Source organism: Sciurus carolinensis, chromosome 10, assembly GCF_902686445.1.
Source record: "Sciurus carolinensis chromosome 10, mSciCar1.2, whole genome shotgun sequence".
Classification (NCBI taxonomy): Eukaryota; Metazoa; Chordata; class Mammalia; order Rodentia; family Sciuridae; genus Sciurus; species Sciurus carolinensis.
Window position 1 is genome coordinate 37129838 of NC_062222.1, and position 26077 is coordinate 37155914.

Genomic DNA, 26077 nt, shown 5'->3' on the forward strand with positions numbered 1-26077 from the left:
TGAACTTCCACTACTTAAGAATTGCTCCCCCACCATTTGCTCTCTCTCTCTTACTTTCTCTCTTCTCCCACTTCTCTCTCTCTCTCTCTCTCTTTCTCTCTTCCTCTACTCACTCTTTTCTTTCGCTCTCTCTTTCTATCCCTTAAGGACAGACACTCTGCTTGTCTGCCTAATAAAATCTCTTATGTGAATTTCCACATCTGGAGTGGTTTGCTGGGTGCTTTCAGGGCCTATATTTTTCTAGCAGGTGCAGGGTTTCTGGTCTAATCCCTAGATGTTTGATCCAATTTGATTTGAGTTTTTACAGGGTTAGACATAAGGGTTAAAATTTGCTGTACTACATATGGATTTCCAGTTTTCCCAGCATCCTTTGTTAAAAGACTATCTTTATCTAATACTTGTTTTTGGCACCTTTTCCTCTATCAGATAACTGTATTTATGTGGGTTTGTCTCTGTGTCTTCTATTCTATTCCATTGGCCTTCTCGCCTGATTTGGAGTCACTATCCTCCTGGTTTTGTCATTACAGCTCTGTAGTATAATTTGAGGTCTGTTATTGTGGTACCTCTTGTTCCACTTTTCTTGCTAAGGATTATTTTGGCTATTCTAGGCCTCTTAGTTTTACAAATGTATTTCCTAGATGCTTTTTTCTAGTTTTATGAAGAATACCATTGAAATTTTGATGGGAATTGCATTGGATTTGTATAGTACTTTTTGACAATAGTAATTCTTCCCATTCAAGAACATAGGAGTTCTTTCTGTCTTCTAAGTCTTGTTCAGTTTCTTTCTTTATTGTTCTATAATTTTGATTATAGAAATCCTTAACCTCTTTTGTTTTTATATTTCCAAAAAATTTATTTATTTATTTTTGAGGCTATTGTGAATGGATAGTTTTTCTAATTTCTTTTTTAGCAGATTCATTATTGTAGTAAAGCAATTATTTTGTGGGTGTTGATTTTGTCATCCTGCTAGTGTGCTGAATTCACTTATGAGCTCTAGAAGTCTCCTGGTGGAGTGTTTTGGGGACTTCAAAATATAGGATCACGTCATTTACACACAGATAATTTTAGCTTTTCTTTTCTTTTTATTTATTTACTTATTTTTTGTTTTGGTATCCCTTTAATGTCCTTGTCTTGCCTAATTGCTCTGGCTAGAGTTTAAAAACTGTGCTGAATAGGAGTGGTAAAAATGGTATTCCTTGTCTTGTTCCTGTTTTTAGAAGAAATGCTGTAAATTTTTCTCTATTCAGAATAATGTTGGTCTTTGGTTTGTTATCTGTAATCTTTACAATGTTGAGGTAAGTTCCTTCTATCCCTAATCTTTCTAGTATTTTAAACATGAATGGGTGCTGTACTTTGTCAAATTATTTTTCTTCATTTATAGAGATAATCATGTAGTTTAACTTAGAGATTCACAAATGAACAAAAGTCTAGAGTCCTGGCACTTACTTCCTATCTCATAGGATTTGGAACATAAATATCAATCTTAATATGAAATTGCATGTGCAAACCATGAATGTGATGATTTTATGTGTTAAAACACAGCTAAAGAGTCAAGAGAATGATTTTTTTAAATGAATCACAATTTTACTCATTCAAGTACTTTAGAGTTTATTAGAAATGGATACTATAGTCTCAAAAATTCAACTCATTATTAATGAATGCTAAGAATATGTAAAATATTCTATTTACTTTTTCTCATAAAAATATTACTGAAGTTTGATTATATTCCAAATAATTTATGAAAATAACACTGGCAGTATTTAATTTATGTAAAAATCCTGCTTTATCTTCTTAATTTCTTTATATTTTGGAGTAAGGACATTTTTGGTATTCAACAGGAACTTAGATCATAAAACATACTTACATAGTTAAAAAACAAAAACTAACCACAATAATGTCCCATAAAATATACATGCATTTTTACTCAAAGAAAAAATCAAAACTATAAATAATTTGAATATTAATACTAAAATAAAGTTTCTATTCATGTAATTTTTTAACATTATAATCATTGTTTGTCAACCAAATAGGAATACATATTACTGTAACATGAATTTCAGTCTTTAAAAAAAAGTCTTGTTTTATATGTGGGAAAATAATGATTAATGACATTATTATAAATGCTAAATTTTCATATAGATGTATATTATATATATAAATATGCATATCTCACTGTGTTTGTATTTCTGAATTACTTAAATCTCACCTACTTTCATGAATTCATCATTATATGTGGACCACAGTAGTGGGTAGTTGGGAAGATATTGCTTTAATAAACCTGATGTATAAAAAAAGTAAAAAAAGCTATAATTTCCTAATTTTCATTTTATAGAAAATGTTCTTTCACATTATAGCTTTAAATTTTTGAAAAATAGTAATTTATGAATAATTGTCAAAAATACAGTGTTGATACATGATATTGTCTTTGAAGGGTGATAGAAAATATCTCTAATGCAATTTCATCTATAATAATAGGTGATGCTTGGTGAAAAATAACTGAACTTTTTATGCTTACCTAGAGAAACTAATGTCAACATTTCTGATGTTCTGAGTTCAAGGAAAGGTCCCTTGAGTCACCTCTTACTTATATGAATATAAAGTAAATGAGCCACATATATATTGGAAGAAGATTGTGAATAAAATTCATCAATATTGTGTCTTTATTCAAACAAAATCCTTTCTGTTTTTCTTTTGTTGAAATCCACTTCTGGGGATCCACAGTCTAGTTAGAATGAGAGCATAACATCTGCTGTTGATACTTAAAGTTCAGGAAACCTGACAGATTATGCCAACAGAGGTCCTGTCTGAGATTTGTTGACCCTACAGGACCCTGAGTATTCAAAGTGCAATTCAGCACAAGAGAAGGAGGAATGGCCAGGTGTGTGACAAGAATTTTTTCTGACCCAAGATTGGCTGAGTTTGTTCTTTCTTGGAGATATCTGCCTTTGAAGAGCAATGCATTAACTTAGGACTTTTTTATCTGAATTCTAAAGTTAGAACCCCACAAGTTCAAATCTATGACCAATTATCAAAATGAAATATCCAAACTCCTGAGTCAGTATGAAACCTGTGCATTTTATGATAGAAGAATGGAAGAAAATACTTGAATGTCCTGAAGAAGACATATCCAAGTTATCCACCAAGTGACAGGAAACCAGCCAAAGTTAAGTTCTACCAATCTGCACAGATGTCATCAACAAAAAACATGCTTTCCTTTTTCAGAGCTCAGTAGAAGTTCGATGAAGTAAAGACACTACACACCAATCTCTAGGCAAATGGCAGCAGTAGAATGACAGAACTAAGCTATTCAGGAGAAGTATGTTGGCGAAAAGATGATAAAGGTTTAAATAGCTAGATTGAGTCAATCACTCTAATTTGATTGGAAATTAGATTAGAACAAAGGTTGATTTTTATGCACTTAAGTTTGCTCCACCTGAACTTTTCTTGAAAAACAGATCCAAAGATTTGGTTGCCAATGAGGTCCATCTCTAGGTTTATTCCCCAAGTCACAGGGTCATGAATTATTTCTGTCACTACTTGCAATAGTTTGGATCTTGAATATCCTGCAGAGGCCCATCTGTTAAAGATTTGGTTCCCAGCCTGTGGCACTATTGAGAGACATGATACCTTTAGGAGGTGGAGCCTAGTGAAAGGAAGTTATGACCCTTCCCCTGTCTGTCCTCATTTCACTATTTTCATTAACTGAGCAGCTCCCTGGGTCATGCACTCCTGCTATGCTGTATTGCGCTGCCACAGGCTCAAAACAACAGGCCCCACCAAACATAGACTGAAAGTTCTGAAACTGTGAACCAAAATAAACATTTTTCTTTATTATGTTGATTAGTCAGGTATTTTGTCAGTGAGAGAAACTAACATAGGTGTATTGTTTTCAAATCTCAGAGAGCAATGGATGAGTTCCTGCTGGTGGGAAGAAACTGGATGTGGAGAGCAGGTACCATGAAAACAGAGGCTTTGCCTCTGAATAACAAAGACAAATATACAGAAGTAAATTCTGTAATTATTTACAATGACCTGGAGTCAAACACAGCAACTATTATTTATAAAATCATATGTAGATGTCTAGAAAGGTTTGTATTTACTTATTTATTCAGTGAGTGTTCTGATGTTGATATAATTGAATTTCATGGAAAGCGCATGACATGCTCTTTCTTTCATATCTTTATAGACATATTTAAATGAAACTCACCTCCATGTCTGTTGCTTCCTGTAGTTGTAGACACAGCAGTGACAAATTTATACAGGAGTTGGTGTGCATGTTTACTATGGCGTTAATGAACAAAGCTGTTTCTGTGTCATAGACTAGCTATTTTTGGGCCATGAAGATTGTACTAATGTGTCATGTAAATGTTCCCACTTGTTAAAATTTTTAAAAGTCAAAATGTGTGTGATATTATTCAGGCATATTTTTCTCCAGGATTTGAAAGGAATTCTGACATAAATTTAATTAAACCCCCAAATCCAACTCTTATGTTTTGTAGACTGTCAACACAGCTAAATGCGATAGTTATTATTCTGGATCATGGAAAACATGCCTAGTCAAACTTATGCAATCTTTAATATTTCACTAATATTATGGCTCGATAAGCCTATGTATATTTTTGCAACAAAAATTCAGTAGTAATTATTTTATTGCCCTATATGTTCAATTTGCACACATGATTCCATTTTGAAAATGAGTGAGAGGATATATAAAAGAGATAATGGATTTCGATAGGGAATAAAACATTTCAAAGCTAGATCTCTATGATTCCTACTTTGTGCTTATTTCAGAGTAAATGAATGTACAATGATCACATAGACACAATGTAGATGAACAGTTACAAAAGTTTTTCACCTTCTTACAAAAATCACGTTAGTCGTTCTCCCATACTATACTAGGTTCTCAAAGTCTGTAAATACACATATGAACTTCAGCCTGTTGCATCATCACTGGTACCATCCTTACCTGAAAATTAGGGTGAATGAATAATCAGTCTCTCTCTAGGCTCCTAGAGTACACTTAGTAAATTTGAAGATATAAATTCTTATTAAGGAGCACTGCTTATTTTTTAAACAATGTGTAGTATCTGTAGGAATTCCAATGAATGATGGAAGGTATAATTAATTCCCTACACATTCCACATTGCTGCTTTCTTTGGGTAATTATCTCACTTCTTGCTATATATGATTCTCATAGATCAATTTTCCCTTCTTTTAATTTGAACCTCATACTGTGTAAGTATATGCTGCCAATAGAAAAAGCAGAATGTCCACAATCACTGAATACAATATGGCAATACATACATGAAAAAATGTTTTATTTATACAAAAGTGACATAGATTTGTTTTGACACAGAATGATTTAAATGTCTCATCAGAGGCAGATGCTAGTCTAACCTAAAAGAATCAGACTATTCCGCATGGGAGAAAAAAACCATTGACAATTAATTGATTCATCAAGTCACTTATCCTTACCCAGTGGGAAAAAGTAAGAGCTGTATCATATTTTCATCTTTGAATAAAGTGTTAGGAATGTGTCTGTCACAGTATTAAGGTGTCAATGAAGGATCATCAGTGAATAATTAAAAATCATATTTGTTCATACACATCTATCTATGGTATTCATATTCATATATTTTCTTTCTATATGTATATTATATGAGTTTTCCTGAAACTTTTTGACAAGCATGTAGCATTTTCAGCATTATAAAATGAATCAAACATATGTATTATTCTTACTTTCAATTAATCACATTAATGCTCACTTAGATTCATCAAATTATCATGCATCTTTCTCAAGGTTTTAGAAATAATTTTTTTTTCAATTTTTTGTGTACTTTCCTCATTTTTGAGAAAAAAGAAAAACATTTTAAGTTGGGTGTGGTAGTGCATGCCTATAATCCCAATAGCTCAGGAGGCTCTTACATTCAAAGCTAGCCTCAGTAACTTAGTGAGGCCCTAGCTAACTTAGTGAGATCCTTCTCAAAATAAAAAATAGAAAAGGCTACTGATGTTGCTCAATGGTTAAGTTCTCCTGGGGTCAATTCCTAGTACTGAAAACAAACAAACAAACAAACAAAAAACAACAACAAAAAACTCTGCACTCATATTGATTAAATTAGTGAATTAGTGTATCCCAGCATGATTGGGAGTCAGATTAATTAAAACACACAATAATAAAACATGTTCAGCTACAGAAATCTTAAAAATCTTAAGTAGAAAATGTTTCGGCTGCCTCAAATTTCCAAATAATTAACTAATTAGAGCAGTTTCATGTTTCAATGTGTAACCTCAGTACAATGGCTTTTCTAAAAGATATTGACTTTGATCCTTTTCATTAAATTAATAATAATCTTTATTAGCTATATTTAGAGATAATTGCACATCCATATCCTGATTTTGAAAGTTAGGTGTCAAAAGCCCTAAATGGACATACTTCGTATAATTTGTCACTATGCTCACCTTTGTAACAGTTAAACAGAGATAGAAGTCCATAAGATAAAACACCTATTATAGATCTCAATGCTTTCCAAATACCTAGGAAAGGTATAACCTGGCTTACTTATGTAAATGGATTCCTTTATTAATGAGTTTAAATAAGAGGCACAAATGTAAACTGAATGCCAATCTTAGAAAATTATGCCAATATATGTAATGTTTTCAGGAAGTAGAGATGGCTAGAGAAGTCATTTTTGTCTACAGTGGTCCATCCATGGGTCACACACTCCAAGAAATCCAGTGGATACCTGGAACTCAGATACTTCCAAACCCTGTATACTGTGCTTTTTCCTATAATGCACACCTGTGATAAAGTTTCATTAGGCACAGTGAAATATTAAGAATGAATAATAAAATAATTAAAATAATACATTGTAATAAAAGTTGTACTAAAGTGATCTTTGTCTTCTCTCTCAAAATAACTTAAATATTTCTGTGATATTTTCATCCTGTGCTGATGTGAGATGATACAATGCCTATGTGATGAGATAAAGTGAGGTGAAGGGGATAGGTATTGTGCTGTCAGTATAACTTTTTTTTTTTAAGTCAATAACCGTCATCTTTCATTTAAAGGAATCTGTATGTGTTCTTTTTGGCATCTTGGGATTGCTAGCATCATTCTTCTTATGCTTTGGGGCATTGACTACATTAAATAAGGGTTACTTAAACACAAACTGCAATGCCTCTACCTTGTTCTGATAACCGTGATAACCAAGATGGTTACTAAGTCAATGGTTATACTCATCCCATTCGTTAAATGATGAGTATAGTGGATACAGTGGGCAAAGTAAAATGATTCATCTAAAGTCCAAGATGGAGCAGGAGGTGGGGAAATTTCATCATGATACTCAAAACAGGTTCTCCGTTTAAAACTTATGAATCATTATTTCTGGAATTTCCATTTAATATTTTCGGACTATGGCTGACCGTATATAAAACTGGAATGGGCAACCACAGATAAGAGGGATACTACTAGGACTGAGGAGAGAGCTCAGCTGTAGAGTGCTTGCCTCACAAGCACAAGGCCCTGAGTTCGATCCCCAGTACCGCAAAAAAAAAAAAAAAAGAGGGATACTACTGTAAGTGCAAACTGCAGCTGAAGATGCCCCAGGGAGCACTCTCTATACTAGAGTTGGTATTCACAATAAAGCAAAGACAACATAATCCTACTCCCAAACAGGTGGAAACTATGATTCTGAACCTTTTCTCTATGTATATTTCTTTCTTTGAATTATTAAAATCCCAGCTAAACCTAATTCTCCACCTGCTCAATGCCTTGATGAAAAAAGTTCTGAAAAAAATTAATTATAGCTCAAATCCAAATTTCAGGGGGGCAGTCATTAGAAATTCATATATTGATTATAGGAATATATAGAAAAAATTCCTTAAAATGGTTATCACATAAGGGGAGACATGCAATGTGTAATATCTGCCTGAATATACAATACTAAATAGATATAACAATGGGAGTGGTAAATAGTTAAATGTAGCTGATATGGAGTCTTAAACTAAAACAAACAGTGTATTGCTGAATTTAATTATTTTAAATTTTTATTAATTGGCTTGAAAATATCATGTTTATTATGCTTAGTCAGTAGTAAAAAAGCAACATTGCTAATTATCCATCCTTTTAAAATCATGCTGGAAAGTGCACAATTTATTTTATTCACCATGGTTCTCTGCAAGTATTTTTTTTCACATAACTATCTGGAGGATAATATGCAAATATTTGCATTTTTCCCACTTGGGTGTTAAAGTTTTTATTACTAGTAAATTTTCAAATGCTCTCTGAAATATCTGTGAGTGCTCTTCAAAATTATTTTTAAAAGAAATATAATTTGTACTAATAAAACAATTTATAAATGCATTTTCTAGAACAGTTTTCCACAATTACAAATGCTCAGTATGATCAATAAAACGTTTTCATCATCTGTTTTTGCACAAAAATATAGAAGAGGAAAAAAAATCAATAACACTGAAAAATAATAGTGTTAGAAAAGGTTCTTCACTTTTCAATGTTTTCTGAAGTTATAGAAATATCACATTTAGCATTTGAAAATATGATACTGAGAAAATGAACATGATAAGTGAAGGTGTCAGTGAAATGTAATGACTGATACAATATTTAAACAGCCTTAAGGTAGAAGAAAAATTATTTGAACTAATAAAATGGTACTTATTGTCATTTTTTAATATTGTGCTCATAACTATTAATGGAAAATTCATACATCCATAGAAAACATGAAATAAAATAGTAATCTCAAATATAAACTCTACAGCTCAAAACTGGGACAAGTAATCTAGTATGCCAATGTATAAAAACAAGCTATTCAAGTATTTGAAAGTTAGGTTTGATTTCTCTCTGTGGAAAAGAGAATGGCTTGACAGAAACTAAACACAGTAACTTCCTAACTTCTGCGATTATTTTGAGGGGAAGATATACAATACAGTGGTAAATTAACATTATATAGATCTAATAGATATTATATTCATAAGAAAAGCTGTAATCAGTGAGAACTTGCAATGTGTAATATCTGCCTGAATACACAGTACTAAATAGATATAACAAAAGTAAAACTTTCTTTAAAAAGTAAATATCAAATATATTTACAAATTATTGTTTTCTTTAAATGCACTTATCTAAAATAGGAAAATTGACTACCATCTATTATTATAATCTGGCCAATTCAGTTCCATAATATTATGATCAGAGGCAAGGCTACTACCTAATTTATACCTAGAAAAAATATGTGATACTTCACAAATTCAAGTCTGAAATTTATTACCATCAAATATGCAGTTATTGAAGTTCCTGTCTTAAATTCAATAAATATCTGTTATTGCATTATTTAATTGGCCAAGAACTGTGCTAAATGCATGATTTACTTGCCACAAATACCACAGAGGGCATGGTGACAGAGTTGTTTGGGGCATGCACACACTGAATGAGAAGCTAGAAACTCTCAGTTCCTATCCCAGTTTGGAATTAACTTCTTGTGAAAAAGCTGAAAAAACATTTTTAAAAGCCTTGGCTCCCTGCCTTCTTTAGAGTCTGGTGGTTTTATTATTGTGATAAATTAGGAAGGTGATCATTGCAAAAGTGTTTGAAAATTAGTAATGCCCAGTTTGTTATTATTACTATTACTGATCCTCTTCCTGTCCCTCACCTTCCTTTCCTCCCTTCTCACTCTGGTCAAATTTTTTGTCTTGGTGGTGCTAGGGATTCAATCCAGGGCTTCATGCTTTGAAGGCAATAGCTCTATAATCTACTCCAAGGTATGGTAATATTTTAATACAATTATACAGTAACCTTAAATAAGTAATTATTCAGCCAAAGTATAATTACCTCTTTATATCATTTGCACAGTCTGTTCATCTATTATCTACTACCTATTTGGATATGATTCATATACAAAACATAAATTTTAGCTAATTCTTTACAAAGTTCTTAAAAATTAGATAAGGGAAATATTTGGTATGATATTAATAATAACTGGTGAATATACAAATGTATGTATTACAACCATTTGAAAGCATGTTATATAATGGGTACTTCATAATGTTCTGAATTTCACATTTTGATTAGTGAGGAGAAAAGTAGTAAAAGTTTGACTAATTCCTTAATTTTTGGATGACTGCTAATTTTTTCTGAATTTGGTGACATGAAATCAGTTGAGTTGTGTTTCATTTTTAAAATTAGTGTGAAAATGTTTAATGAAATTGTTTGATGAGTGGTGAATGAATTCAGAAGAACTGGAGCCTTCTGAGTGCCTGCGTTCTGACCTGTAAAACTACATTTATTATTGTCTCACATTGTCTGAGGTTTTAACTTCACTGTCATCCTGCAGCTTCAATTGACTAGTACCAGTTAAAAAAAAAAAAAAAAAAAGAGAGAGAGAGAGCAAATGAACAAATTAAAACCTGGGAATCATTTTTCAAAGTTTATGTATTTATTCAGACTGTTAATTTTCTTCAAATTGTATGGAAGTCTATTTAAACATAAAAAAGAATCTTTATAAAGATGCCCTTTCAAAAAAAACAAACAAAAGCAACCTGTGAATACTCATGGATTAGCACATATTTACTGATATATTTTGAAATATCAATGGCAGTTTTCTAGCCTAAGTTCTACAACTTTTCTCCTTTAAAAATATCAGATAAAAGAAGCAATTAAAACATGAAATACAAATGTCTCTTCAGTTCATACCAAGGAAAAAGGAAACTGTCAAATCGCACTCAGAGTGTACAGATAGCTGTAACAACCACATTCCTTAAGTTGTTATTGTTCGTGATGCACGTTAAGTGCACAGAACATTTGCCTTGATGGCAGTTTTATTCTCAGCATAGTAAATGGCAAAAAGGTTTCTATTCAATTGACTTTCTCATAAAAGGTTTAATTCCCTCTTCATTTTGGTATAGGTTAGAACTTGAGTTTTTACTCCAGCTTACATGTACACTCTGAGTAAGTAAATTCTGTTTTGTTTGACAGACTGACCTGGTGTCAGGATGAGAGGAAATGGTACTTGCTGTAAGTGCTATGTGAATTGCAGCAGTTAGGAATTCCTTTGTGGGAGAAATGACTTTAAGGTGAAGTTCTCTTATCACAAAAATAAATAGCTAGGCAGCATTTAAAAACAAAATGTTTTATGTTATGTTGAATATTGTCACAAAGTATTTGATGACAATAAACACATACTACAATATTCTATATTCTAATTGTAGTCAGGTATTTCATGATCACATAAATATGAATGGAAATAAATTAGAAAAATATTATGTCTCAGCTGTATTGTTTGTTTTATGTATAAATCTACAAATTATAAATCACGAAAGAAAGTGATTACTCAATTCATGTGTACATTTAAGAGTCAATAATGGCAAATGCTGCAATTAATACAGAGGGATTTCAGCATGTAATATAAATAGCAGGAAGAAGATTTGTAAATATAGGTTTGCATATACAATATTTCAATATAGAGATAAATGGTTTTAACCTGAAGTTTAATCTTAAAATGATGAATCAATACACATGGTTATATAATCTATTTAAAACAATTTTACATATAAATGCAAAGCATATATCAGATAAATTCAATATGGGAAACAAGTAGGACTTACCTATAAATTGCAAATAAGTAATGGATAATACAAATTTTACCTTCTTTACACATTTGTGTTTTCTAATGTTTTTCAGGTATGTTTTCATTAAAAAAATTTTTAAAATTTTTGGATAATTATAGATGCATATGCATTTTATAAGAATAAATACAGATTCCATGAACCTATTGATAAATCCTTCCCAATGCTAACATTTTGCAAAATTACAGTACTATATTACAACTAGAACATTGACTTTGATTCTATTCATGAAGCTTGCATTTCTGGTTTTATTTACATTCATCTGTATGTTTGTGTTTGTGTGTTTAGTTCTACTCAATTTTAAGACACAGATCCATCCCACTATTCAAAACAATATTCAAGAAAATATAGATTAATGAAAATGTGCTAATACTATTAAAAAAGGATTTTAGTGAATTTTAAGGTACCAACAATTTTTTAAAAATTGTGGGCATCAACAAACTTTCTGGAGATCAAGTAAAAAATATTTAGACTTACAACTATAGTACTCAACTATCCTTTTATTTTGCAAAACTACTAAAAAAATGGGTGTGGCTTTGTGCCAATAAAGTTTTATAAAAAACAAAATAGGAGATCCAAGATGGTGGACTAGAGGGTGACTGCATCTCCCGTTGCTCCAGAACTCAGGATTCAAGAAGGGGAGGTATTGACTCAGACCAACATAGAGCCGCGGAGTGAGTCTCTCCCACCTGGTGAAGCTCGGCCTGGACAGGGTGCAGCTTCTCCTTATCAGAGCAGGGAAGGGCAGCTACAGTCTTCCCCAAGCAGTCCTGCTCCCTCCGGCAGCAGGCGGGGTCCACAGTCAGCTTCTTGGAGGAGGCCCACCCAGTGAGAGCTTTTCTGCACAGAGCCAACCCCAAGCCCTGAACCCAGTGGCAGGCCCCGGTCCCCAGGCGGCTTCTGGGACCAAGACAGGACAGGGAGAGGCTTTCCCCAGCAGCCTGGCTTCCTCAGGTGGGGCAGGCCCTGTCTATAGCCAGCTTCTAGGAGTAGAACCGCCCAGTGAGAGGATTTTCACACAGAACTAGCCCCCAGCCCTGGACCCAGTAGCAGGCTAGGGGCAGCTTTCTTCGGAAGCACTGCATTATCAAGTTCCTCCAAGACTTCAGGCTACTGAAGGCTGGGAGGTGATATACTGGAAATCTACAGGGACACTATAAGCCAATAGAGGAAATCTGCAATATCTAAGAGTCCCACTGATATTTGACCAATATGAGAAAACAAGGGAAGAAAATGTCCCAAACAAACCTAGATACTATATCAATAAAACTCAATGACAGCATAGCAGAAGAAATGTCAGAAAGGGAGTTCAGGATGTACATAATTAAAACAATCAGGGAAGCAAACAAGGAGATGAAAGAGCAAATGCAGGCATTGAAGGAAGAGATAAAAGAGCAAATGCAGGCATTAAATGATGGCACCAATCAACAGTTAAAAGAGCAAATACGGGAAGCAAGAGATCATTTCAATAAAGAGTTAGAGACACTGAAAAAAACAAACAAACAGAAATCCTTGAAATGAAGGAAACAACAAACCAAGTTAAAAGCTCCATAGAAAGCATAACCAATAGAACACCTGGAAGACAGAACCTCAGACATTGAAGACAAAATATTTAATCTTGAAAACAAAATTGACCAAACAGAGAAGATGGTAAGAAATCATGAACAGAATCTACAAGAATTATGGGATATCATGAAAAGGTCAAATATAAGAATTATTGGGATTGAGGAAGGCTTAGAGAAACAAACCAAAGGAATGAACAATCTATCCAATTAAATAATATCAGAAAATTTCCCAAATCTGAAGAATGAAATGGAAAACCAGGTACAAGAGGCTTATAAGACTCCAAATATACAAAATTCCAACAGACCCAAACCAAGGCACATTATTTTGAAAATACCAAAAATACAAAATAAAAACAGAATTTTAAAGGCTGCAAGAGAAAAGAATCAAATTACATTCAGAGGAAACCAATAAGAATATCAACAGATTTTTCAATCCAGACCCTAAAAGCTAGAAGGGCCTGGAACAACATTTACCAAGCCCTGAAAGAAAACGAATGCCAAACAAGAATCTTATACCCAGCAAAACTTACTTTCAGATTTAACAATGAAATAAAATCCTTCCATGAGAAACAAAAGCTAAAAGAATTTACAAAAAGAAAGCCAGCAATACAGAACATTCTCAGCAAAATATTCCATGAGGAAGAGATGAAAAACAATGATGCAAATCAACAATGGGAGGAACTAGCCTAAAGGAATAGCCAAATAAAGGAGAAACCAAATCATGTCAAAAAAAAAAAAAAAAAAAAAAAAATGAGTCAAATGACTGGGAATACAAATCATATCACAATAATAACTCTGAATGTTAATGGCCTGAACTCATCAATCAAAAGACATAGACTGGCAGATTGGAGTAAAAAGAAAAATCCAACAATAGCTGCCTGCAAGAGATTCATCTCATAGAAAGAGATACCCACAGATTAAAGGTGAAAGAATGGGAAAAAAACATACCATGCACACGGACACAGCAAAAAAGCTGGAGTATCCATCCTCATTTCAGATAATGTGGACTTCAAGCCAAAACTTGTCAGAAGGGATAAAGAAGGACATTACATGCTGCTTAAGGGAAGCATAAATTAGCAAGACATAACAATCATAAATATCTATGCCCCAAACATTGGCTCATCCATGTACGTCAAACAAATCCTTCTCGATTCAGAAATCAAATAGACCACAACACAATAGTACTAGGCGATTTTAACACACCTCTCTCACCACTGGATAGATCTTCCAAACAAAAATTGAATAAAGAAACCATAGATCTCAATAACACAATCAACAATTTAGACTTAACTGACATATATAGAATATACTATCCAACAAAGAATGAATACACTTTCTTCTCAGTAGCACATGGATCCTTCTCTAAAATAGACCATATGTTATGCCACAAAGCTACTGTTAGCAAATACAAGAAGATAGAGATACTACCTTGTATTCTATCAGATCATAATGGATTGAAATTAGAAATAAATGACAGAATAAAAAACAGAAACTTCTCCAATATCTGGAGATTAAATAATATGTTATTATATGTTGAATGGATAACAGAAGACATCAGGAGGGAAATGAAAAAATTCTTAGAAGTAAACGAGAAAAAGGACACATCATATCAAAATCTCCGGGACACTATGAAAGTAGTACTTAGAGGAAGATTTATTTCATGGAGCACATTCAACAAAAGAAGTAAAAATCAACAAATAAACAACTTAACACTACAGCTCAAAGCCCTAGAAAAAAGAAGAGCAGACCAACACCAAAAGTAGTAAAAGACAGAAAAAAGTTAAAATCAGAGCTGAAATCAACGAAATTGAAACAAAAGAAACAATCGAAAAATTAACAAAATGAAGAATTGGTTCTTTGAAAAAATAAACAAAATTGATAAACCCTTAGCCACACTAACAAAGAGAAAGAGAGAGAAAACCAAAATTACTAAAATTCAGAATGAACAAGGAAATATCACTACAGACACGAGTGAAATACAAAACATAATTAGAAGCTATTTTGAAAATCTATACTCCAACAAAACAGAAAACCTCGAAGACATCAACAAGTTTTTAGAGACATATGAATTACCTAAACTGAAAGAGGAGGACATACACAACTTAAATAAATCAATTTCAAGCAATGAAATAGATGAAGTCATCAAAAGCCTACCAACAAAGAAAAGTCCAAGACCAGATGGGTTCTCAGGTGAGTGCTACAAAACCTTTAAAGAAGAGCTCATTCCAATGCTCCTCAAAGTATTCCATGAAATAGAAGAGGAGGGAACCCTCCCAAACTCATTCTATGAAGCCAATATTACCCTGATACCTAAACCAGACAGAGACACATCGAGGAAAGAAAATTTCAGACCAATATCCTTAATGAACATCGACGCAAAAATTCTCAACAAAATTTTAGCAAATCGCATACAAATATATATTAAAAAGATAGTGCACCACGATCAAGTGGGTTTTATCCCAGGGATGCAAGGTTGGTTCAACATTCGGAAATCAATAAATGTCATTCACCATATCAACAGACTTAAAGTTAAGAATCACATGATTATTTTGATATATGCAGAAAAAGCATTTGATAAAATACAGCATCCCTTCATGCTCAAAACACTAGAAAAAATAGGGATAGTGGGAACATTTCTTAACATTGTAAAGGCCATCTATGCTAAGCCCATGGCCAATATCATTCTAAATGGTGAAAAACTGAAAGCATTCCCCCTAAAAACTGGAACAAGGCAGGGATGCCCTCCTTCACCACTTCTATTCAACATCGTCCTTGAAACTCTAGCCAGAGCAATTTAACCAAAGAAATTAGAGGGATACGAATAGGAAAAGAAGAACTCAAACTATCCCTGTTTGCTGATGACATTATTATATATTTAGAGGAACCAGGAAATTCCACCAGAAAACTTTTAGAACTCATAAGTGAATTTAGTAAAGTAACAGGTTACAAGATCAATGCTTATAAATCCAAAGCATTTTTATACATAAGTGATGAATCTTCAGAAAGAGAAGTTAGGAAAACTACCCCATTCACAATAGCCTTGAAAAAAATAAAATAGTTAGGAATCAATCTCACAAAAGAGGTGAAAGACCTCTACAATGAGAACTACAGAACACTAAAGAAAGAAAATAAAGAAAATCTTAGAAGATGGAAATATCTCCCATGTTCTTGGATAGGCAGAATTAATATTGTCAAAATGGCCATACTACCAAAAGTGCTATACAGATTCAATGCAGTTCCAATTAAAATCCCAATGATGTACCTTACAGAAATAGAGCAAGCAATTATGAAGTTCATCTGGAAGAATAAGAAACCCAGAATAGCTAAAGCAATCCTCTGTAGAAAGAGCGAAGCAGTGGGTATCGCAATACCAGATCTTCAACTCTACTACAAATCAATAGTAACAAAAACAGCATGGTATTGGTACCAGAATAGACAGGTAGATCAATGGTACAGAATAGAGGACATGGACACAAACCCAAATAAATACAATTTTCTCATATTAGACAAAGGAGCCAAAAATATGCAATGGAGAAAAGATAGCCTCTTCAACAAATGGTGCTGGGAAAACTGGAAATCCATATGCAACAGAAATTAAACCCCTATCTCTCACCCTGCACAAAACTCAACTCAAAATGGATCAAGAACCTTGGAATCAGACCAGAGACCCTTCATCCTATAGAAGAAAAAGGAGGTCCAAATCTTCAACATATCGGCTTAGGATCAGACTTCCTTAACAGGACTCCCATAGCACGAGAAATAAAAGCAAGAATCAACAACTGGGATAGATTCAAACTAAAAAGCTTTCTCTCAGCAAAGGAAACTCTCAGTAATGTGAAGAAAGAGCCTACAGAGTGGGAGAATATCTTTGCCACTCATACTTCAGATAGAGCACTAATTTCCAGAATGTATAAAGAACTCAAAAAACTCTACACCAAGAATACAAATAATCCAATGAACAAATGGGCTAAGGAAATGAACAGGCACGTCACAGAAGAAGATGAGATGTACAAGCAATCAACAGATATATTAAAAAATGTTCAACATCTCTAGTAATAAGAAAAATGCAAATCAAAACTACTAAGATTCCATCTCACCCCAATTAGAATTGCGATTATCAAGAATACTAGCAACAATATGTGTGGGCAAGGATGTGGGGAAAAAGGTACACTCATACATTGCTGGTAGGGTTGAAAATTAGTGCAACCACTCTGGAAAGCAGTATGGAGATTCCTCAGAAAACTTGGAATGGAACCATCATTTGACCCAGCTATCCCACTCCTTGACCTATACCCAAAGGACTTAAAATCAGCATACTACAGATATACAGCCACATCAATGTTCATAGCTGCTCAATTCACAATAGCCAGATTCTGGAACTAACCTAGATGTCCTTCAATTGATGAATGGATAAAGAAACTGTGGTGTACATATACAGTGGAATATTACTCAGCCATAAATAATGATAAAATTATGGCATTTGCAGGCAAGTGGATGAAATTGGAGAATATCATGCTAAGTGAGATAAGCCAATCTCAAAAAACCAAAGGATGAATGATATCGCTAATAAGTGGATGATGACACATAATGGGGGAGTGGGAGGGTTTAGGGTTAGGGTTAGGGTTAGGTTTAGGGTTAGGGTTAGGGAGGGTGGCAAGAATGGAGGAAGTAGGGACTGTATAGAGGGAAAAGAGGGGTGGGAGGGTGAGGGGGGAAGGGAAAATGTAAACGAATGAATCAAACAACATTACCCTATGTAAATTTATGATTAGACAAACGGTATACCTTTACTCCATGTACAAACAGAGAAACATCATGTATCCCATTTGTTCACAATAAAAAAAATAGTTCATAACCTGATTGGTTCTTGTTTCTTGACCTGCCATTTAAGGTTTTCACAATCATCTTTTATTAGTCACAAAATAGAAAATGATTTTCCTATTTGTTTTTTTAATTTGATTTTCTATTGAAAAAATACATAACTAAATACAAGATTTTATAGTTCTTGAATTTAAATATTTTGTTCTTCCATTGGACCAGTATAAGAAGCAAAATGCTAAAGTTCCATAATCACAGAATTGGTTTTAGCCATCACAACAATCTCAGGATTTCAGTTTTACAGAGTCTAGACATCATAAACTTGGTCAAATACACACCAATGAGACAGTTCATTCATTTTTTTCTATATTGTTTACTTCTCTTCTGCTGAAGTAAAGTTATTTTACAAGTTAACTGTATTTTAGGCAAATAATCAAAACAAACAAAGAAAACCCATGGTTTCTGAGAACTGCTGAACTTTGGTAAATTACTCAGATAATATAAATGGAATTTAAATACTATGTATGATGATGTATTTTAAAGCAAATACAGATCTAATAAAAATGCTTAATATAAGTCTGAAGGACAAAAGTGTTTCGAACAATTTTTTATGAAGGAGACTCATAAGAAAGATAATCTACCTGATATCTTTCTCAAGCAGGTCTGGATATAGTAAGTGACCTCATGCTAAAGTATCCTTCTATAAAACAAAACACTAAGTATACTGCACTATTTTCCTACATGATATTTAATATCATATGTGTCTATAATTAATTGCTGGATATCAGGTGAACAAAACATTAACTTGAAATATGATTCTAAGTTAACATATTTATGTTACTATATATCATTTAAACTGAAGCTTATGATATTTTATATCAGTGCAGTTGTATAATTTCCACTGTACCATCTCAGGTCAAAATCACAGAAAAAAATATTTCTCTGTGAAAACCAAAATTCAATGTTAATAGAACCAATTTACCAATTTTAAGTTTTTGAAAAATTTGATTTTATCCCAAAGGGTAATGATCAAAGAACAAAGTTTCTGCTATTGATTTGGCAAAAGAAGTGAATGTAGTATGATGAAATTCTCTATGTGTGTATTTAATTGGCAGAAGGAACACTATACTGTTTTCTTATAATATTACATTATGTGTGACTCCTAGTAGCCATAGTAATTATGATATACTGCATCTTGTATCATTTGAAAAGTGTTATCATTTTTTGACCTTAGAAATAATAGTCTATTCTACCATGATCTAAAAAAGAAAAAAAGTAGTATTTATTTTATCTTAACAAATGTATGAGTGAAGGACAATAGCATATTCATCCATAAATTTTAGTTAAGAATAAAAATGCTACATAATCTTTCAGTTATAAACACACAGGCACATTCCAAAAAACTAGGACTTAGAACTGACCAAAGATTAGGAATCATGTTGATCATTAAACTTTTTAGAATGATGGAAGTTATATACATTTAATTCTAAAATTTCATTCTGGATCGTAATTATTAGCATAAAGTATTTCCCCCAATATAAAATAAAACAAACAACAAATTTGTTTATAAGTAAATTCATATTAAAGATATTGATACAGTAGGTTCAAAATTGCTAATTTAATAATTTATCTTTCAATAAAATAATAATTTAAAGTATATGGAAATAAATATTAATCCCTAAAAAGTTTTTACTATTGTCTTCTCAGTTTTACTAATTGAGTTTATTATGAATTCTTCATATCTATTTCAGTGGGAGATTGTAGATTCCTTAAAATTTGAATTATGTGGTACAAACTGAAAGTATCACTTTTAATGAGGAAAAAAAATGAGATGCTATCACAGCATGACTTGGCATTCATTATTCCCTCAATTCCACTCCAGGTGCTTTTCATTGGGTATGTTTAACTGAAGTCTGAATTGGCCACCTTGGGTCCTTAACATAGCATGGGAAGCCATATGGTGCAATGCTGAAAGCTAAATTAAATTGAGTCATATTTTGGCCTGCTTTATTTTCATAACTGAGTATCAGAATTGTATCCATGTAAATTTCTACACACTGCTGCTTATCAGTATAATTAAGCTAACTTTTTCTTTTCCCTATTTTAGACACTTGCTAATATAAAATTATACTAAAGTTTAAGCAAAAGTCACTAATAGAGAATAGAAAGGAAATAGAAGTGACCCTTCAGGTTCACCTGTATTTACCTTTAAAGAAGCAGTCTTCGTTGTGAACAATGGTGATCTTTTGCTTTTTCAGGCAAGCAGCTCTGTGTACCTCACAGTGGTTTTCATAGAATTCTCCATCAGATCCACACACAGGTTTGTAGTGTCGTTTGCAAAGGTCCATGCAGGCACATTCCGCTTGCCCTGTCTGTCTGCTGATCACACAATGCCTTCCCAAGCCACAGTACTTATTTTCACAAGATCCAAAAGGGCCATCCTGAATCAGAAATCCTGAAGATAAAGAATAGAAAACTGTTTCTTAAGTTCAGATAATCTGTGCATTTCAAAGTGTCAGAAAGAGAATATGTTCCAAAATGATTTCAATATTATCTGTTGCACTGTTGTTTCAATGGAGAAGAGGCTTATATCAAAACTTACAGATGAACTTTTTCAAAACACTCTCAGTCTTCCTCCCCACTTCCTTCTGAATCCTCTTCTTTCTTCTCAGAGTAATATCATGTGTAAAGTTAAACTATCTCCCTACATAACAGCATCATAATGAAAACAGATTCTGATCAAGTATAAAATACAGCTTCACAACCTGCCAACCTTAAGATCTTGGTGGGCGCCTAACTCACTTACTTTCCTCACCGGGAAAACAGGGATAACAAGAATATATTGTTGTAAGATTATCAAGATTTAAAGGCCTTTGTATATATAAAATTCCATTTAGTGTTAATGTTGTTTTCTCTTTATAAAACAGAAAAGGAAACAAATTTATAGGAAACAAATTTATTTTTATTTTTATAAATTTAGTTTTATATTGATACATGCACTCCCAAATCAATTTTTATAGGGACATCTAATTTCACAGAACAGTGGCTTTCATTGTGGAATATCTGCATATTCACAAAATCGCAATTTGATCAAATTACTTCCCAATACCTGCCATTCCTATCTTCTTCTCCCTTTTTCCTTTCTGCTAATGACCACCCTTTTATTTTCATGGTGATCATTTCTCCCCCTTTTCTTTTCCCCTAGCTTATACGCTTATACATATGAGAGGAAACATGATAATTTCTCCCCAATTCTACCTTATTTCACTCAAAATTATGGTCTCTAGTTCCATACATTATTTTGCAAGTGGCATAATTTTGGACTTCTATATAGCAGAATAAAATATATGCCAAATTTTCTTTTTCTAGTCATTTATAAGCTGATTCTATAACTTGGATATTGTGAATTTTGCTGTGATAAACACAGGTATATATATATATATATATATATATATATATATATATATATATATATAAAGTATGTTGACTGCAATTCTTTTGGATAAATATAAAGTAGAGGTGGATCATATGTTAGGTGTATTTTTAGCTTTTTAAGAAAACCCTATACCAATTTTTATAAAATTTGCAGTACTAATTTACATTTCCACCAATAGTGTTTAAGAGTCTGTTTTGCCCAGCACTCTCCCAAATATTTATTCTTAATTTTGTTAAGTATTTTTGTGGTACTATGGATTGAATTCAAAGGCATTTTACCACTGAGCCCTTTTTATTTTATCTTTGAGACAGGGTCTTACTAAGTTCTGAGGTTCTTGCTAAATTACTGAGGCTGGCCTTCAACTTTCAATCTCCCTTCACCCTCCACAATGGTTGAGATTACAGGGGTATGCCACTGCACCTGGTGGGAATTTGTAGTATTGGTGCTTGCTATTCAAACTGGAGTAAGATAATCTTGTGATTTTTGTCTTTGATTCTACCTATGTGGTGTATTACTTTTATTGATTTGTGAATGTTGAATGATCCTTATATCCCAGGGATAAAACTAACATGATCATTGTGTATGAGCTTTCTAATGTATAGTTGAATTTCATTTTGCTCTTTTTTGCTATTATTATTGAGTATGCTTGCAGCTATGTTCGGCAATGATATTGGTCTGTAGATTTTTTTCCTTGAAATATCATTATCCAGTTTTGGTACCACAGTGATACACACTTCATTGAATCTCTTTCAAAGTGTTATCTCCCTTTCGATTTTTCCAGAATAACTTGAGGAGTTACTGGTATGATCTGGTAAATTCAGTTACAAGACCATCTGGTCCTTAGTTTTGTTATTGGTCTATTAAGGTTTTCTGTATCATTGTGGTTCAGTTTTGATAGCTCGTATGTGCCTAGAAATTTGCCCATTTTTCTACAAATATAATTTCTGTTGTTTTTCTTGTTCATATCTAATTTGTTTGAATTATGGTTGAAAATAAAGCAAGATATGATTTAAAATATTTTATATCTTCTAATAGTTGTTTTATGAATTAATCTTATGATCAATTTTGGAGAAATGTCCATGAAAAGATGAAAAGAATGTTTGTTAAGTTGTTATTGGATAAAATATTCTGTAGATATCTGTTAAGTCTAATTGATCTATTGTATAGATCAAACTTGATATATCTTTGTTGACTTTTTACCTGGGTGACCTGTTAATGATATTGTTGTACTGAAGTGTTGTATTGGGTTTTATCAGTCCCTTTATATCTAATAATATTTGTTTTCTGTAATTGGGTGTACCCACATTTGAAGCATAATTATTTACAATCATATCTTTTTGTTGGATTGTTCTCTACCAATATCAAATAATTTTTTGTCTCAATAATTTTAAGACTATTTTTATCTTCGTTTATTCATTTTTTTTAACGTGGTGCTGAGGATGGAATTCAGTGCCTCACACATGCTAAGCAAGGGCATTGCCACTGAGTCACAACCCACAACTGCAGCCGCTGTCTTACTAATTTGAATTTGAAGTCTGCTTTGCCTGTTATGAGAATGATTCATCCTATTTGGTTTTGGGTTCCATTTGCAGGGCATATCAATTTCTTTCCTTTCACTTTGTGTTTGTGAATGACTTTACTTTGAGGTATATTTCTTGGAGACTACTAAAAATCGAATTTTTTTTTGTTTTTAAATCCAATGGGCTAGTCTGGGTTTTTAATTGGAGAATTAAGAACATTTACATGCCATGTTATTATAGGCAGGTATATGTTATTTCCTGCCATTTTGTTGTATTTACAATTTTGGAAGCATTTCTCGGTCTTACTTGCTTAATTGCTTTTCTAATTTGATTTATTATTTTCCATGGTCTCTTATTTTTATCTTCCTCTTTGGTGTGCATGATTCCTTTCAATATTCTTTGCAGTGCTTGCTTTGTTGTCATGAATTCCTCTAGTTTATGTTTATTTTCAAAGGTTTTTATAGCTTCTTTGATTCTTTTTTTTTTTTTTTAGCTTCTTTGATTCTTAAGGATAATTTTGTTGGCTTTGGTAAACAAGGTTGGCAACTATTTACTTTGAGGACTTGAAATAGATTATTTTGTGCTTCCTGGTCTTTAGCGCTCTGCTCAGAAATTTACTTTATTCACATTGATATGCCTTGATAAGTGAGTTGGCAATTCTCTCTTGCAACTTTTAAATTTCTTTCTTTATTATTCGCTTTTCTCATTTGAACTATAATATGTTATGGAGTGGTTCTTTTCTGGGTGTGTCTTTTTAGAGTTCTAAATGTCTCCGGTACCTGCCTGTCAATCTCATTACCAAGACTCAGAAATTTTTCGGCTATTCTTTCACTGAATAAGTTTCAATGACATTAATCTGTGTCTTCTCTCACTCTTTTCTTCATCATAATCTAGTTTGTTTGTGAGTCTCCACTGAGTTTTTATTTGATTGAAGATTTCTGTATTTTCTAAAAATCTCTTTACTGAAATTCTCTTTCATATTCTGCATTATCTTCCTTAGTTTATTTCTCATGCCTTATTTTAGTTCATTTGTTATTTTAACAATCAACTTTTAAATTCATTTTTCATCATTTCCTCTACTTTGATATCTGTAGGTTTGGTTACTGGAGTGTTATGGATGTTTGAATGTGTCTTATTACTTTGTTTTTTCATTTTTCTTGTATTTCTATGTTGATATTTCCATACCTGGTAGGATGGCTATTTTTTTTTTTTTTATTATTTTGTGAGGTTCTTTTATGAGCTGCTGTTTTCTTTACTATGTGCACTAGACTTAAGGTGTATCTCTGTATCAAAACACCCACTCAACATGATTATAGTAAAATGATTAATGCCCAAAGTTATCACTTTGAAAGAAGATAAATAATCATCAACTGCAACCACTTCACAGTAAATCACATAAAAACAAACCATAAAAACTTATTGTAAATCTCTTCCAAGACTCTCAAGTCTGAATATGAAAAAGGAAGTAAAGCTTTAGGTGGCTGGAAAATTAGGTATTAAAGAAAGTACAATAACCGTTAAAATATAAAACATAAAAAGAAGTAAAAAAGAAGAATCAAGGAAAAAAGTTGTGGGGACAAGAGAAAAAAGGTAGATAATGCAAGAAGAGAAAGAGACAAAAGGAGAAAGCCTAAAATTGAGCCTGAAGAAAAAAAGAAAGAAAAGGCCAATTACTTCATTAAGACATGAAAAGAAATAAAATTGGAATAGTTTATGCAATATCAAATAATGGACAAAACTGTCAAATCAACACAGAAGATAACACCAGTAAAACAAAAATTATCACTACTTTTAACTTATTCCTTGCTGAGCTCCTTGGGGTGAAAAGCTGTATTATTGAGTATTTCAGATTTGAAATACACCAGGTTTGGGGAAATGCTCATACTTCTTCAGTTTGTCTTCTGTGTTTCTCTGGGTATGGAGATAGCAACCAAACCAGTCATTTCTATGCTGGATTGGAGAGCTATATATATTTACATTTTGTCACCTAGGTCAGCTTTCTGATTCAGAAACTGTGCTGAACTCAGGTCTTAACACCTATCCATGTAAGTTCTCTGGTAAGAACTTAGGTTGCTCTTGTAATTTCTTGGTGTGTCCAGGATGCTGAATGATTTTTAAGAGTCAAAGGAAATGCCCTAGTTGTGTGTGATCTAGCAGCCAGACTCTCTCCCTAGTTGGTAAGTAGTCTTTGGGGGCTGCCTATAAAATTTCTACAAATGCTCAGAGCTATGAAGATATATGTGAGTTAGACTGGGTAGATTTTGGGGTGCATAATATATGGCAATTCACAATAGAGACTTGGCAGTCAAGGTTGAACAGGCACCAGGAATCCTATAGCTAGGGTTTATGGAGATGGGCTACAACTGGGGCACTTAGTATGATCCTGTGGCTGGGACATCCAGCTAACATGCATGTTGGGGCATTAATTAGGCCATGCAATAATGGCTCATAGTTGAGGCATGAAGAATCAATAAGACACAGTGTTGCACATCAGAGGTATGCACCAATCCCAAGAGTGTATGCTACACTCTTCTTGTCAGTCTTCTGCTTTCTGTTCTTCTCCATTCCACTCCTAGAGTTAGTGGTTAGTGGTTATGAGCCTTTAGCTCATAGCAATTTCATTTCAGAGGGTCCACTTCAAAGAAATTCCCAAAACTCTTTCCTGTTTTCTATTCCAGCAACACAAATTTCCAAGTACCTCCAAGTCTCTGAGAGTGCAATATTTTGCTCCTGTCTATTCCCTCTGTCATCCACCTCTTTAATCTGCTATGCTTTCACTGCTTCAATCCCAAAGGGTTGAGAAATTGAGATTTGTTACCCATGTTCACTCCACCATCTTGATCTTTCTCCAAATCAAATTTAAATTAGCAAAATTAAGATTACATGGGAAAGGTCAACATCATTTGTAGCATAGCTTTCTTTTTTTTTAAAAAAAAAAACAAATTTATATTTTTTGATAGTGGAAATCAGAACAAATCTAGAAAACAATTTTTAAATAGTCGCACCATTTAATATCATATTCTAATTTTTATGAAGCATTCCATAAAAATTGGAATAAAAATAGCTATAATTTATTGCATATCTTTCCTATTATTTTAAAT

General features: G+C 32.9%; 1 protein-coding gene across 2 annotated transcripts in view; it reads right to left on the reverse strand.

Annotated features, from left to right (window-relative positions):
- Fstl5 (follistatin like 5) overlaps positions 1-26077 on the reverse strand; it is a 776424-nt gene that overhangs the window by 490155 nt on the left and 260192 nt on the right. For both annotated transcript variants that reach the window (XM_047567007.1, XM_047567006.1), the window contains exon 4: positions 20227-20475. In XM_047567007.1, the coding sequence (XP_047422963.1) occupies positions 20227-20475 (249 nt within the window). The remainder of the gene's footprint in view (positions 1-20226; positions 20476-26077) is intronic.